The following is a 16,820-nucleotide window of genomic DNA, read 5'->3' on the forward strand; positions in this document are numbered from 1 at the left end:
GCACTGGCAGCTAGGAATGAAAACGGTACGGATATTTTTCGACCGTATTCGAAACCGAATCCGTTTAGAGGGGTTGAGATCTATCCGTATCCGAGTCCGGATATCCAACATCCAATACCGTATCCGTATCCGAATACTCAAATTGTATATTTATAATGTCGATATCCAATCGTATCCTATCCGACATAGTTAACACTATCCGTATTCGAATCCGAATCCGAACAAAAATATGAAAACAAATGTAATATCGGTAATATCCATCCGTATCCGATTCGTTTTCATCCCTGCTGCCAGTGTGGCTGTGGCGAACCCGGGCGGAGTGGAACCGGAGCTCGTAGTCGGTGCTGCAGCCCGGGCGGGTGGATCGGACCGGAGGCCCCGACGACTGGGTAGGTGGCGACTCCGCGCCGTGTATTAAACCGCTCCCTGAACCTTCCCTCCACTTCACCGTTCTTTCTCCCTCACCAACCAGGCAACCAAACGGCGTCCCAACCAAACCTTCTCCGATGGCCGCGCCCGTGTCGCAGCCGCCGGTGGCCGCCAGGGCGTCCACGCGGTTCCTCCCCCGCAGGATAGGCGCGCTCCCGGAGTCCGCCCCCGCGTCCCTCCGGTTCTCCGTCGGCCGCCGCCGCCGCGCCGCTCGCCTAGGTCCGCGTGGATGCTCCCCTTCACCTCGTATATTACTTACTGGAATTTGTTTCGTATAAACGGCGTTGAGCGGATAAGCATGGCGCGATTTGTGGTGCAATTGGGCTGGAGAATGCCAGGAACCCCGGGCGGGACCTGGGGGTTGCTTAATTGCAACTCGGTGGATGGCAGCGTGTCCGTTCGTTGGTGGTAAGAGGGGTTCTGAAAATCTTCCCATCTGGTCTCTGGAGAGAGAATAACCCGCCTTATGATGACGGCATGGACATGCTTTGTTGTGATTCATTTAGAAATTATCCCAATGAATATAGGATTCCAAGGTTCGGTGTTAGTTGGCTTTTCAGTATTCAATTAATCAGTAAGTGTTTTAGATCTAGTGGGTATCACAACTGGTTCTATAGTTTGCTATCTTTGTCAATTTTCATCATTGATTTCCATGCCGTGATTCTTATGATACTCTAGCAAATGGGTTGGCTTCTTAATCTGCTAGTACGTGATTGGCATTTCCTTAGAACAAGAATGGAAAAGGAGCTGACTCTTACATTGTGTGCTTTTGAGAACAGAGGTGAAGGCATCGGGAAATGTGTTCGGGAACCACTTCCAGGTTGCAACCTATGGTGAATCCCATGGAGGGGGTGTTGGTTGTGTTATCAGTGGCTGCCCACCCAGAATTCCTCTCACTGAGGCAGACATGCAAGTAGAACTCGATAGAAGGTGTGTCTCTTACTCTCTTCCACATCATTAGTTTTAAGTTATTACTAGTTTACTACCGGAGTTACTATTTCACAAGTATATATGATTATATGTTTGCTAAAATCTAGCAGAATACAGTTCTCATATGGAATCTTTCGGGATATGTCACTCCCATTGCCACTAACATGTTAGTAACATGTGGAATGACATATCATCAAACTCATATTGGGGTGGACTGGTAGTAGCATATACCCTTATATACATTGCTAGATTATTTCTTTGTTGTTCACCAATGCCAAAGGATGAATTTTCCTTGATATATTGCTAAACCATTTCTATAAGGTTCACTGATACCAAAGGTTGATTTATACAGACGTCCGGGTCAAAGTAGAATAACCACCCCAAGAAAGGAGACCATGCAAAATTCTATCTGGGACACATGAAGGTATGGTACCTCTAGAATAGAGGACAAAATTTCTGGAACTAAGAATGCATTAGCTTCTCTCAGTAGCATGATAATTCTGGTGGGTTTTTTCTCTCCAGGGAAGACCACTGGTACACCGATTCACGTCTTTGTCCCAAACACAGATCAAAGAGGCGGTGTAAGTATCTAATTTTCTGGATATATATTTTCTTAATGAATGGAAGCTATGGAAGCTGAACATTTAGAAGGGAGAGTATCAGTACTATATTTTGTTTCATAAACATATTCGCTTCTACAGGATTACAGTGAAATGGCTAAGGCGTATAGACCATCCCATGCAGATGCAACCTATGACTTCAAGTACGGTGTTAGAGCTGTGCAGGTACCTTTTTTATGCACATATAAATATAAAGTAGTTATCACACTGTACAACCAGTTCTTACACATTTTGTGCTGGAATTTATGTAAGTAATGACTCTCAGACTTTAATATTTGAATTAAAATATTTGTGCTTGATGAATGGTAGGGAGGCGGAAGGTCATCGGCCAGAGAAACCATTGGCAGGGTGGCTGCAGGAGCTCTTGCAAAGAAAGTTCTGAAGCTCAAATCAGGAGTGGAGGTGTGACCCTACTTAGCAACCTTTTTCTTGAACCATTATACTCTTGTGATCAACCATTGTAGTTAGCCTGGTTACTTCGCCATAGAAAAATGCAACTCTAAAAAAACGGAAGCTTGTTTTTTGGAGTTTTTTTATATGTAAAAGCTATAAGAGCAAACATTGTTAGATCCTGGTTAAACAGCGCTCCTCAAATTGCTTGGACTTGGATCCTGGTTCTTGCTTGACCTAAATATGATAAGCATGTTGTTATGTGTAGTTCAGTCTATACAAGTATTCGCCTAGAGTAATAAACTTTCCTTTTGCATTTTCATTTCCACTGCAAAAGGCAGTCCCTCCCTTTCCCTTTTATGGATAATCCTGATGGAAAAACATCATCTACATGTAGATTTTGGCATTTGTTTCTAAAGTGCATCAAGTCGTACTTCCAGAAGATGCAGTTGATTATGAGACTGTAACCTTGGAACAGGTATCTTGTTTTCACTACCTCCCCCTCCAAAGCATTATAGGGATAGTCTTCGCGTGTATTTGCTGATTTTTTCTTATTCTTGTAAATTTCAGATAGAGAGCAACATCGTTAGATGCCCTGATCCAGAATATGCAGCGAAGATGATTGCTGCCATTGATAAAGTACGAGTTAGAGGAGATTCAATTGGTGGGGTCGTCACATGCATTGCAAGAAACGTCCCTCGTGTAAGTGTTGAAGCTCTATGGTTATTTTTATTTTGCTTTAGTTTTGATTGCATCGTATGAAGGGCGGGCCTGGTGCAAGCGGTAGAGTCTTACTGCTTGTGACCGGAAGGTCCCGGGTTCGAGTCGCGGTCTCCTCGCATTGTACAGGCGAGGTTAAGGCTTGCCACTGACACCCTTCCCCAGACCCCGCACAGAGCGGGAGCTCTCTGCACTGGGTATGCCCTTTGATTGCATCGTATCCTTAGGTTGATCATCCATTTCAAATTTAAATTTGAATCTGATAACTGGTTTGTTTGGGGCAACAACAATTTATAGGGTCTTGGCTCTCCTGTTTTTGACAAACTTGAAGCTGAACTGGCAAAAGCTATGCTTTCTCTTCCTGCAAGCAAGGGGTTTGAGATTGGCAGTGGGTTTGCTGGTAAGGAATCATTTTCATTTATGTTCCAGGAAAAGGGAATCATTTTGTTTCCTTGAATGCAAAAGGAATCATGTACATTTTGCACAGGACTAGTTGGCATTGTTTGCAAATAGTTGATGGGCTATGCAGCCTACTCTACAGCTTGACTAATTCCTAATAACTTGTGCCCAGGTACGGACTTTACTGGAAGTGAGCATAACGATGAGTTCTATATGGATGATGCTGGAAATGTGAGGACACGAACTAATCGCTCAGGCGGTGTTCAGGTTTTTATCCTAAAATCCTATTACTCTACTTCTACATTTTTGTGTGATACAGTTGTAGTTGGTATGAAATTATTGACTTACTATTTTTAACTTGTATGTCCATGCAGGGAGGGATATCGAATGGTGAAATTATTTACTTCAAAGTGGCTTTTAAGCCAACAGCAACTATCGGAGTAAGGCATCCCAGTTCAAAACTTCCTTTCTTTGCTTCCTTAAAATGTTAACAGTGGCATAATAACCATATAATGCCTTTTGAATGATAATACATCGTAATGCTGTGAATACAGTTGGAACCACTAATTTGTCAAAAACACATTTTTTTTTGCAACTACCATGAATGTTTATTTACTTGGTTCAACATCTGCAATTTAGTTTGTATTCAATAATGGCAGTATGGTATAGTTATCTTTTACATGATTCCAGCTACACTTCTGCTACTTGTGAAAAGTTATAGCCAGTTGTCTGATATATTTATTTCACTTTTCCAGAAGAAACAAAATACTGTGTCAAGGGAGCATGAGGATGTTGAACTTTTGGCAAGGGGGCGCCATGACCCGTGTGTTGTCCCTCGAGGTAATGGTTCCACCAAAAATTTCCTACCTTTTATCATCACTTTTGGTCCCTATGATCTGATGTTTTTTTTATTCTGTTACTTCTGTAGCTGTTCCTATGGTGGAATCAATGGCTGCGCTGGTCCTGATGAACCAGCTCATGGCGCATATTGCTCAGTGTGAGATGTTTCCGCTGAACCTTGCCCTACAAGAGCCCATTGGTTCTGCTAGCAGTGCATCTGAACTGGCACCAAACCTATCATAATGTCTGTCGTGGAACATGGCCCTCCAGTTTTCCTTGTATCGAAATTCTGGGCTTTGCTAAGCTGTTTGCAGTTTTGAACCAGCATAAACCCTTGATTGTTGTATCTACAGATTATAAAGTGAATGAATATCGAGATAGAAATGCATTAATGTTTTTGTGATGTGTAGTATAACGATATTTACCCTTTTCTTTTTTGGTGAGAGGACGCATGATGTCGTTTGAGCAATAAAGTTCTTTTTTTTTTTAATTTGGGAGAGATAATAGTGTCTTCCATATGATGAGCACTTGAACAGCCTATATTAAGGAATTTTGCTAAGACCACTCGTGTGTCGTTTGACTGTTTGAGATTGCCCCCCTGGCCATAAGTCTGTGTTGCTGCATCGTCCACCCCTGCTTAGCTTTGATGAAAAAACGCCCCACCACACTTAATTAATTTTGTTTTTTTATATGTAGAGCCATTTGAGGCCAAGTTTGTTAAAGTCAGGATTGAGTTTAGGGTCCGTTTGGATCTATTAGTACTAAAAATTAGCTGTGGATACAAACGGATCTGCTAATAAACCTATTAATTATTAGCTGAAGCACTGCTACCTATTAGTTTCATTAGTAAGTTTATGGTTGCTAATCGGTACTAAAATAGACACCTTCAACTCACTATCCAACCACATAGCAAGTGGATCCGAACAGCCTCCTGCTAGCTAATTTTTAGTGCTACTAGATCCAAACACGCCCTTAGTCATCACGCTGTCGTGAACATTTTATGGAAATAGCAAAAATCAGGGTACCAATTTTTAAGCTCTTATCGGTGATTCTTTTGGTGGAATATCTAATATTGTGGTAAGCGTCTAAAAACCCTGATATAGACCTAATTGGTGGTTCCAGTTTGATGAAAACGGGTTGAATTGGTTAAGAATCCGTGCAGTGTCGGTTTCTGCCACAGAACCGTGTAGGGTTAATTAAGCATCTTCAACAAAAAAAGTTTATGGGAGTAAACTCAAAATTCAAATAACATGATACAGATGGTTTTTATTCTTGCCTATAAATAATCTTTCGAAGAATGCTGGAATGCTTGATTAGGAAGAGCATTCGACTTCTATGATCATGAACATAGCGTATGTTCGGCTGATCCACTTTAAGATGATTTCGGCTGATTTAAGATGATTCAATAGTATTCTGTGAAAAAGAATAAGTTGAAACAAGCTGAAAGTAGTTAAGCCGAATAGGCTAATAGTTATTCGATCATTTCGAGATAGAACAGATTACTGTACGTCCTAGATGTTCGTGCGTATGGTTACGCAAGTGCATTCGAAGCAATTTAATCCATCTTTGTTGGGAGTTCTTGTTGCCGAGTGATTTGTTTGTCCAAACTCAAAGGAGGAAAATGAAACAAATGATGTGGATGGTGAAATAGTACCACAGGCGCGTAGACATGCTATAGTGTTAGATTTGGTCTGACCATGCATAGTTTTAATGGTTCCGTTCACGTGCCTTTAAACCTGGCTTGATTCACTTTTTTTATCTAGAACAGTGTTTTCTCTCACAAATCCCTCCAAATTTATCCAGATTCCTCAAGAATTTCTCCAAGTGAAGGGGGCCGATAAGTTTTCTTGCTCATGTGTATAATAACGATGCTGTATGATCTAGTTGTCCCATCTCATAATTATTGTACACAATGCATTTTATATTTTATATTTCCAAACAGATGAAACACTGCTTTGACTATTTTTTATAAAAAATATTAATATTTATGGTACATAATTAATATCATTAGATAGATCGTTGAATCTATATTCATAATAAATTTATTTGGAGATACAAATACTGCACGTATTTTCTATAAATCTAGTCAAACTTATGGCACGAAAATAAAAAACGACAATTATTTAGGGATAGAGGGAGTATCTTGTGAAGCTCTGGTAGTCTAACCTTGGAACAATAGAGTTTCGTGTTTCATAGCTGTTCGGCTGATGGTTTCTACGGTTGATAAGCCGGCTGAAGATGATTTGTTGTGAGAGAAAAAACACTGTAACATGATTTTTTTCCGAGTTTTCAAGAGAAAAATATTTTTTATCTTCAAAGTCACTGATGTACTGCTAAGATTTATTTTCGTGTCATGTGCACTTTTTCCCCTGTAATAAAAAATATAATATCATTTAAGTGTGAAAATGTCTCTCGAACCGGTAGCTGTCTCATAAGTTAGCTCTTAGCATTTTTTTAATATTTTAATAGAAGAAAGAGAAAAGCTAGTTTTTGGTAAGAACTAGGCTTATACACATTTTAAGATCACGTGAGGGTGTCATATAGGCCTAATCATATTATGAATCATTGCTAAAAATAAGTACTATTGAAGAGGTTAAGTTAGAACTAGTAACTGACTTATACCGTTGCACCCAAAGAAAACTATTTTGTTGGGTGGGACAGATCTTCTTCATTAAAAGCAAATCCACCCACAGCCACCCCCTGATTCCCCCCGCGTCAATGCCCATAGCCACGCGCCGGGCCACCACTATCTCCAACTTGACTTATCAGCTATCACATCCCATGGACTTATCACAGGAGATAAGGAGATAAGCAGATTGATAGTCTAACGCGCTTATCAGACAGCCTTAGCCTATAAATTAAGGATTATCGCAACTCGGCGTCCGAACAGTTTCTACTCCCCAAACCTGGTTCGGTGGTGATTTCATCTCCCTCTACCCTGTTCCGTGCTGATCAGCTGCATCCAGGATCGTCGCCGGCGGCGCGCCGGCAGCCGTTCGCACGGCGGGATCGGATCGATCGAGAGCTTCCTAGGTGATCGCCATAATTCCCCGTCTAAGTTTAGATAGATGCATGTAGGTTTTTGCTGTTTTATTTCACAGATCTGAAGCTGAGTAAAAATTAGGGCAAAATTTTTACGTGGCTCTGTGCAGTTCCGTGCTCTTGCCCAGCCCAGGCGGCTTCGGGCAATATCGATGTTTATTTTGAAGTTTCTGCTCACAAGGCTGCCATGGCTTTGTTTTTTTTTCTCTCTCTCTCCCATGGAAACATTTATTGGGAAAGCTATTTGTACTAACCGTTCTGGGCTTCCGGGCTCACCATGTCAGGTCTGGACCTGCGCTAGACCTCAAAGCCTCGATCGCACCGCATCTTCTCTCTGCTGCTCGTCCGCTCCGTCGCCGCCGACCCCGCCGCCAGCTTCCCCTTCCACCTTAAAGGACGGCGGCTGGCGGCCTGCCCCGCCCCCGACGCGTCGGTTTCCACTGGATAGGCGTGGGGCGGCGATCCGTCCGGTCCTAGGGTTGCGGTATGGAACCCTAACTTGCTTCGATGGTTTTTTTTTTCCTCTGAGATTTATTTGTCGTGGGAGATCTCTTGCTCGCCGTGGGCAATCAGATCCTAATTCTCCGGAGGGAGAAGTGGGGGGAGCTCTACTCTGACTGCGCCCTGGTCTGTGCAGAGACCCTATAGGGTACGACCCTAGGAGCAGCCGCCTCCACGTGGGAGAGGCGGAGGAGGGAGGATGTCGTCGCTCAGCCGGGAGCTGGTTTTCCTCATCTTGCAGTTCCTCGATGAGGAGAAATTCAAAGAGACCGTTCACAAGTGAGTGATTTGGACCAAAGCTTAAAATGGACCTGTCTTTGATGTCTATTTTTTGCTCAGTTGGCGTTCTTGTTGCTGTTTAGGCTGGAGCAGGAGTCCGGATTCTATTTCAACATGAAGTACTTTGAGGACGAGGTCATCAATGGGAATTGGGATGAGGTGGAGCGCTACCTCGGTGGATTCACCAAGGTCGACGACAACCGCTACTCCATGAAGATATTCTTTGAGATCCGCAAGCAGAAGTATCTTGAGGCTCTTGATAAGTAAGTCCTCCGGTTTGTGCAGTGTTGATTATGATGCTAGAGTGGAGTGCCGTTCTGACCAGGGTTTCTTTGCTTTCCTATCAGGCATGATCGGTCAAAGGCTGTTGAAATCTTGGTCAAGGACCTTAAGGTCTTTGCATCCTTCAATGAGGAGCTGTTTAAGGAGATCACACAGCTTCTGACCTTGGAGAACTTTAGGTAAAGAGCTGGCTGGCCGGCCTTGTTTTTTGTATGCATTGATCTGCTGTCATTATTATCATGGCTTTTAGCTGTTTCTGCATTGCTCAGAGAGCCACTTCTGCTTTTGTCTTGTTATTAGGGAAAATGAGCAGCTCTCTAAGTATGGCGATACAAAATCTGCAAGAGCAATAATGCTTGTTGAGCTGAAGAAGCTGATTGAAGCTAACCCCTTGTTCCGCGACAAGCTACAATTTCCCAACCTGAAGAATTCTAGGCTGCGGACACTTATTAACCAGAGGTAGTCCCATGTAAAAGAATTGTCGCTGTGCTCTTTATTCAGCCATTACAGCATTTTGTTTCTTTCTGTAACCTTACACTTATGCAAGTAAGGACAGAGCCTTAGAAACTGAAATGTTTTAGATTAGGTTTCCTGGATACAGTGGAAGGTGGAACCAGTACGTGGTTCGTATACACATGAACTGCCGCATGCTGCCATTTATTTAATACAACAGTACGTGTGTACATAATAAAAATAAAAAATATATTGATGATTCGCACAAGTGGATCAGAATATTAATATTGATTTTGGTTTAGAATATTGGTTTATTAGAGCAACTCAACATTCAAAACCTGAAAAGTAGGCAACTTAAAGTACATGAATAGCTAAAGAGGCTGTTGATGGGCTTCAGAAGAAGTTTTGATGATTTGGGAAGTTTACAGACCAAGCATGAAAATTGGGACTAATTTCTTTAGTTTTAACAGGTTTTTTTCCAAACACATCTGGATCTGGTACATTTCATCTTTAAAAGTACCTGTATAATACACATCTTTGGTTCACCACAACTAGTTATTACTTAAACACATTTAGCTTCTGATCTTTTTTTTTTTACATTGTAAAGACGATTAATTTTTCATGCTGATTCTTATGGACATTGCGCTCAGGAATTCTAATGTTTAACTACTTATTTTTCTTGTATTCGCATTTTATATGGTGGGTAACCTTATTTTGTTCATGTTTGACAGCTTAAACTGGCAGCACCAGCTTTGCAAAAACCCTAGGCCTAATCCTGACATCAAGACTCTTTTTGTTGATCATTCGTGTGGACAACCAAATGGTGCACGTGCTCCATCACCAGCAAACAATCCTTTACTCGGATCTATGCCCAAACCTGGAGGTTTCCCTCCATTGGGTGCCCATGGAGTAAGTTTGTCAATCATATTTGGATTTGCTTGCTTCATATGTACAATTGATTAGAGCTTGTTTGGTTCAGTTGTTTAGAATATGATATGACTTATGTCCTTTACAGCCTTTTCAACCTGCACCAACACCTGTCCCACCTCTGGCTGGGTGGATGTCAAACCCTCCAGCAGTAACACATCCTGCTGTGTCTGGTGGTGCCATTGGATTTGGCACTCCTACAAATCCTGGTATTTATGTCATCTTGTTGCAAAGAATAATGAAATGGCCTGAATCGAAGGCAGTGTGTATGTCTATTGACTAATATCTATCTGTCTTTACATCTTGTAGCCGCTTTGTTGAAGCATCCTAGAACACCCACAACTGCTAATCCTGGTATGGATTATCCATCAGGAGATTCTGATCACATCTCCAAGAGAACTAGACCAGTTGGCATGTCTGAGGAGGTGTTTGTGATATCTTGCCCTGAAATATGCGTTGCCATTACTAGATTCTTGCTCTGAGTACTTGATACTGTTTGTTGTAACAGGTGAATCTTCCGGTGAACATGCTGCCTGTGACTTATCCGCAGAGCCATAATTACCAACAAGATGATTTCCACAAAACTGTTGCACGGACCTTGAGCCAAGGATCAACACCAATGAGCATGGATTTCCATCCACTTCAACAAACTCTTCTTCTTGGTAAATTCTTACTGTCTTAATGTTTTTTTATTATATATAAGTTCGGATTAGTCCCTTTCCTGCCATCTCAGTGTGCTGTATTTACCCTTGGCTCGCTGCAGTTGGTACCAATGTTGGCGACATTGGATTGTGGGAAGTTGGTACCAAAGAGAGACTTGTTGTAAGAAACTTCAAGGTCTGGGACCTTAATAAATGTACAATGGCCCTCCAGGTTTGTGTGTTGCACTATGTGTTTCAGTAGCTTGTTGTATTCTATTAGCCTTCATATAACGCATGAATTGATCAACAGGCATCACTGGTTAAGGATCCAGCTGTGTCAGTTAATCGCATAATATGGAGTCCTGATGGAACCTTGTTTGGTAAGATAAGATGATTTAATCAGTGTTTTTGTTGTCCTTTTATGGCTGCATCTCTCTAATGTATTTATCATTTTAATAGGTGTTGCTTATTCAAGGCATATTGTACAGATTTATTCCTATAACGGCGGCGATGATCTTAGGCAACACTTGGAGGTTAACTGCATGTTCTTAGTTCTTTCTACCTCAGTTGTTTGGTGTGTTTTCTTTTGTACAATTGACTATCTTGGTTCCTATATTTGACTAATATTGCTTTCTTCAGATTGATGCACATATTGGTGGTGTAAATGACATCGCATTTGCTCATCCAAATAAGCAGCTATGTATAATTACATGTGGAGATGATAAGACAATTAAGGTGAGTTTCTGTGATGGTTTAGCTCTTGGACTAATCGTTTTGTTCAAATATGAAGCTCTGAATATTGTATATTGCTAGGTTTGGGAGGCCACTAGTGGAGCTAAGCAATTTACCTTTGAAGGACATGAAGCTCCTGTTTATTCAGTTTGTCCACATTACAAGGAAAATATTCAGGTATTTGTCCAGTTATTATCACGGACAATTGATAGACGTTTTGGTTTTTGTACCATCGAAAACTAATGGTTTTATATCTTATTATTTTCTTATTGTTCAGTTCATCTTCTCAACTGCTCTAGATGGGAAGATTAAGGCATGGCTATATGATAATTTGGGATCTAGAGTTGACTATGATGCACCAGGTCATTGGTGCACTACAATGGCATATAGCGCAGATGGTTCAAGGTTCCTGCTTTTCTTTTTCTGTTCTTGAAGTTATGAGTATGTGGGTGTTTGTATTTTAATTCCAGCCTTCCACTAATTTTTTGTCCTTTATGCATAGGTTATTTTCCTGTGGGACTAGCAAGGATGGTGAATCACATCTAGTAGAATGGAATGAAAGTGAAGGAGCAGTGAAGAGGACATATCAGGGATTCCGTAAGCGATCCATGGGTGTTGTGCAATTTGATACCACCCGGAACAGGTTTTTGGCTGCTGGGGATGAATTCATGATTAAGATATGGGACATGGACAGCACGGGTCTTCTGACTACCATTGATGCTGATGGTGGCTTACTTGTGAGTTGTTTTTCTTATCCTCTTGTGTGCTCCCGTTTGTTGAATGGTTGATTGCATACAATGAAGTATGGAATTTCCTTGTATTAACATGGCCCCATAATCATCAGGCAAGTCCACGGATACGCTTCAACAAGGAGGGAACTCTATTGGCTGTCTCTACTGTTGACAATGGTATCAAGATCTTAGCAAATGCTGATGGACTTCGGTTGCTGCGCACTCTGGAAAATCGTTCTTTTGATGCTTCTCGTAATGCAACTGAGACTGTAACAAAGGTAATTACTTGTAACCACAAAATTCCGAGAAGAATATCTGCAATCATGATCTAATCAATCCTTGTTTATGCAGCCTCTAATATTGACTGCTGCGGCAAATGCAGCTGCAGCAAGCAGTTCAGTAGCTGCTGCTCCGTCAGCTATAACTGCAATGGTCTGCATAAATTACCTCTTCAGCTGATCTTGTATTCTTCTATTACAAAACAACTATGATCCCAGCTAACTTCGTTGTACTCTGGAAAATGAACAGAATGGTGATAGCAGAAGTTTGGTTGATGTAAAACCTAGAATAGCTGATGAGTCACTGGACAGGTCAAAGGTATGGAAGCTTATTGAGATAACTGAGTCAACTCAGTGCAGATCAATAAAACTGGCGGATAACATGAGAACAAGCAAGGTAATAATACTTTAACCCCTCCACTTTTCCATTTAATCTATATAATGTCTGTTTACAACTTATTTCATGAAGTTGAGACGCATAATTATACATGAATACATCTTTTGGTGTGTCAGCTCTTTCACTCATTTGGGTTTGGAACATTAACTAATTACACTAAGCTCCTGCCTACATGTTTACCTTATTTTTCAGTTCAATATATGTGATGCTTGTCCAAAATGGATGGCATCTCATATGACTTGTATTCTTGACTTTGGATGGCATCTCATATATGACCTGTATTCTTGATTTCTTCATTATCCTTGGCATTGATTATGCTGATTTTATCATAAGGTTGTTTGAAGATTTTTCTCTCTAATTGCAGATCTCGAGATTGATTTACACAAACTCTGGTCTTGCTATTTTGGCCTTAACTTCAAGCGCTGTTCATCTACTCTGGAAATGGCCACGCAATGATCGCAATTCTGGAAAGGTGAGATCCGTTTTCTTATGTACCTACAGATGTGCATAAATAGTGTTCAGATCGCTCATCTTCTCTGCATATCATAGGTGAAAATTTTGTGTGGTAGATTGTTACTAAATTGTTCAATTTTGCTATTCATCAATCTTATAGGCGACCGCGAGTGTGTCTCCCACCCTATGGCAACCACCAAGTGGCATCTTCATGACTAATGACACGACTGATAATAATCCTGAAGAAGCTGTTCACTGCTTTGCTTTGTCGAAGAATGATTCATATGTCATGTCTGCTTCTGGAGGAAAAATCTCTCTGTTCAACATGATGACTTTCAAGGTTGGTAAATCGTTACACTTTGATACATTTAGCTTTTTTTCTTGTAGAAACAATCTTTGATCTTATATTTACTGCAGACGATGACAACATTTATGCCTGCACCGCCAGCAGCAACTTTTCTTGCATTTCACCCCCAAGATAACAACATAATTGCAATTGGAATGGATGACTCGACCATCCAAATCTATAATGTCCGAATTGATGAGGTATTCACAGTGGCTTTGTTTTTCTTTCCATTGAACAGGACGCAGTTAAAGTATGCCTTATTTGTTCTTGGTACAGGTCAAAAGCAAGCTCAGAGGTCACTCTAAGAGAATCACGGGTCTTGCCTTTTCAAATGTGCTAAATGTGTTAGTCTCTTCAGGAGCTGATGCCCAGGTTAGTTACTGAACTGTCAATTCAGATCATATCTGACATACTTCTTATATTAAATTTTCACCATTTTTAACCGTTTCCTCTTTTAGTTATGTGTTTGGAACACGGATGGATGGGAGAAGCAAAAGAACAGATTTTTGCAGATACCGTCAGGTCGCCAATCCAATATCTTGGACACTCGTGTTCAGTTCCACCAAGATCAAATGCATTTTCTTGTTGTGCATGAAACCCAGATTGCCATCTATGAAACTACAAAACTAGAACCAGTGAAGCAGGTAAACTGTCCCCCCTCACTCGTCTGCTGATTACACTTGCAATGGAGTTCAGTATGAAGGTTCTCATTTCCCACCATAACTTCACTTACAGTGGCCTGTTCGAGAGAATTCACCTCCAATCACACATGCCACATTCTCGTGTGATAGTCAACTGATCTATGCAAGCTTTATGGATGCTACTGTTGGCATATTTAATGTGTCAAGTTTGAGACTTCAATGTCGGATTCTTCCTGCTTCATATCTTCCTCCAAATATCAGGTATTCTATAAAACACAAAATTTGTTTTTAGCATTGTTTTTAGGAATGATGTCTGTCTTCGATTGAATTGGCATTCTTGTTCCGAGTTTATAAAACTTAAGATCAAGTTGAGCGCACATACTGGTAACACCTGCCTGTTCTAGTTGCCACATTACCTTGTGTGTGTGCCTCTAGGACTGCGTGCCAAAACTCCTGCATGTGCTGCACGCAGGTGGGGTGGGGGTGGGGGGTTAGAATTTTATATTACTCCTAATTCAAAAAAGGTATAGTGGGTGGATTGAAATGAGTTGTAAAAGGTCTTGGGAGAAGAAATTAAAACACAAACGTTGGGATTTGTCGAAGCCACAAACTGCCACTTGATTTTCCGCAGCATGTTTTGCTTCTTATGCATTCTGTATTAAGTCTTTATTCTTTGAAATGTCTCTGTAATAAGCAACTCATGTTTAGCGCATTTGTGTTCGACTAGTAACAAATTTCTGATGTTTGCTTTAATATCTTTCTCTTGTAGTCCGAGTGTTCATCCTGTTGTGGTTGCGGCACACCCTTCGGAAGCAAGCCAGTTTGCTCTAGGGCTGACTGATGGTGGTGTTTTTGTGTTGGAACCTTTGGAATCGGAGAGAAAATGGGGAAATCCTCCACCAGTAGAGAATGGGTCTGCTAGCAACTTGTCCACACCGCCTCCTAATGGAGCTTCAAGTTCTGATCAACCAGAAAGATGATTAAGAAGTTGGAACTGGTAGATTTTTCGTGGCATGAGTCTAACCAAGGTACCCTTCTAAGTTAATGAAACAAATTGAACTTTTTTATTTTAAATTTAGAGCATTTATAAGGGCTTGCTGCAGTTTAGAAGTTTGGCCAATAAACTGCAATGATTTAGGCCGAAACATGATCAATACAATTGCATGAACAAAGAATATACTGTACTTTTTGGTCGACAGATTCATTTTTCTTTTACTGCCGAACAAAGCCCCCTATGTTTGATGAATACCACAAAGGAAACATATTGTCAATACAGATCTGCAGGAAAGAGTTTTTGTTCAGCTCATAACCTCATCTTGTTGTGCAGATGGGCCTCAAAGGGTGGTGCAACTAACCTTGGCAGATCGGTTCCAAGGGAGTCAGACAACGCGCTCAATAAAAACAAGCTCAACGGCAGTTTATCCGTTGCTTATATATATTTCTAATGACTGTATCGAGTGAGGAGGATAGTCCTAGTATTTCATTTTGCTTTGTTTACCGTGCTGTGAAAAGGAGTTTTTATCAGTAGATAAGATGTAGTACAACTATCAGTTTGGCTGTACTTGGTACCTATATTTATGACTTAGTGAAAGTATCTTGTTTCATTTGCCTCTTGGCCCCGTTCCGCCGTTTTTGCTATATCATAAAATGATGTTTCCGATTTGCATTCAGCGGGTACCATTTGCCTTCAGCGCTTCTTTTTATGAACGAGGCTTAACTGCCTCACCAAGTCCTTGTTTAGTTTCTCCGTGAAAACTTTACATCATATTACATCGAATATATGATACATGCATAGAATATTAAATATAGATTAAAAAATAACTAATTGTATAGATTGCGACTACTTTACGAGATGAATTTTTTAAGCCTAATTAGTCTATGATTTGATAATAAATTGTTATAGTAACACATATGCTAATGCTAGATTAATTAGATTTAATAAATTCGTCTCGTGGTTTACTGATGGATTATATAATTTATTTTTTTTATTAGTATCCGATCATCTTCATGCGACACTCTATGTAACATCCGATGTGACACTCTAAAATTTTATATCCTAGATTTAAACACCACATGTCACCAACTCACCATAGTGATTTTTGCCTCGTTTTGATTCGTAGTTTTTCTAGAAAGGTGTTGTAACTGTCTCTCGAAGAAACATGTATACTCAGTCGTAGCATGCATGAAATTTCGACTACAAAGTGGTCCATCCTAGCGTACAGTACGCGGGGACATGGTGGGACTTGGGGAGCATATCGTGGCACTGATGACGCTTTGGCACAGGCCCACAGCTGCCCTGTTCGTTTTTTTATAATTCGTTTTTTTCAACTTATTTTTTAATTAAAATAATATTTTTTCTCACAATAAATCAATTAGAAAAGTGTTTCGATTTATTTTTTCAGCACACCCACCCGCAAGGGAACAAAACGTACCGCTCCACTTGCTGAATGCGGCTGCCACTCTGACCGCTTTCGGCATCAATGGAAAGCTACCTCTGCTGGTTTTGCCTCTGCCAAGCACAACTGCACAAGGGATTGGAGACGTGCACCTATGAGACGTGCAGCTCAAGGAGACGCAGGAAACAGAGGACAGAAGATTCAGCCAGTTGCCAGCCTACTCAAGTCACTGAGCAGGTGCAGGTCAGCGCTGTCTCGGTGGACACGGCCAGCCCATGCACGCTCTGGCAACTGGCATGGTGCATGGCGGGGATTTGGAAGCCAGCGGCGACCGCCCAGCCCATGCCTGCCCCTCTCTGGCCCGTGCGTCGTGGCACGTACGCGCCCTTCGTG

At 41.2% G+C, this 16,820-nt stretch overlaps 1 protein-coding gene and 1 pseudogene across 1 annotated transcript; both read left to right on the top strand.

The window, feature by feature from the left end:
- The first annotated feature begins 314 nt into the window (after nucleotides 1-314).
- LOC136548543 (chorismate synthase 1, chloroplastic-like) lies at nucleotides 315-4,726 on the top strand (annotated as a pseudogene).
- Nucleotides 4,727-7,217: 2,491 nt separating this feature from the next.
- On the top strand, nucleotides 7,218-15,635 carry LOC136548523 (protein TPR3). Its single transcript, XM_066540017.1, has 28 exons — nucleotides 7,218-7,361; nucleotides 7,655-7,854; nucleotides 8,008-8,150; nucleotides 8,234-8,413; nucleotides 8,498-8,611; nucleotides 8,733-8,891; nucleotides 9,617-9,794; nucleotides 9,901-10,021; nucleotides 10,122-10,237; nucleotides 10,321-10,474; nucleotides 10,576-10,685; nucleotides 10,764-10,833; nucleotides 10,913-10,986; nucleotides 11,093-11,188; nucleotides 11,267-11,362; nucleotides 11,463-11,590; nucleotides 11,688-11,922; nucleotides 12,030-12,194; nucleotides 12,268-12,348; nucleotides 12,445-12,591; nucleotides 12,956-13,063; nucleotides 13,205-13,384; nucleotides 13,462-13,590; nucleotides 13,667-13,762; nucleotides 13,849-14,034; nucleotides 14,126-14,292; nucleotides 14,801-15,059; nucleotides 15,359-15,635. The coding sequence occupies exons 3-27, from the start codon at nucleotides 8,071-8,073 to the stop codon at nucleotides 15,009-15,011; spliced, it is 3,381 nt and encodes a 1,126-aa protein (XP_066396114.1). The 5' UTR covers nucleotides 7,218-7,361; nucleotides 7,655-7,854; nucleotides 8,008-8,070; the 3' UTR covers nucleotides 15,012-15,059; nucleotides 15,359-15,635.
- Nucleotides 15,636-16,820: the final 1,185 nt, after the last annotated feature.

This window comes from Miscanthus floridulus, chromosome 1 (genome assembly GCF_019320115.1).
Source record: "Miscanthus floridulus cultivar M001 chromosome 1, ASM1932011v1, whole genome shotgun sequence".
NCBI classification, from domain to species: Eukaryota; Viridiplantae; Streptophyta; class Magnoliopsida; order Poales; family Poaceae; genus Miscanthus; species Miscanthus floridulus.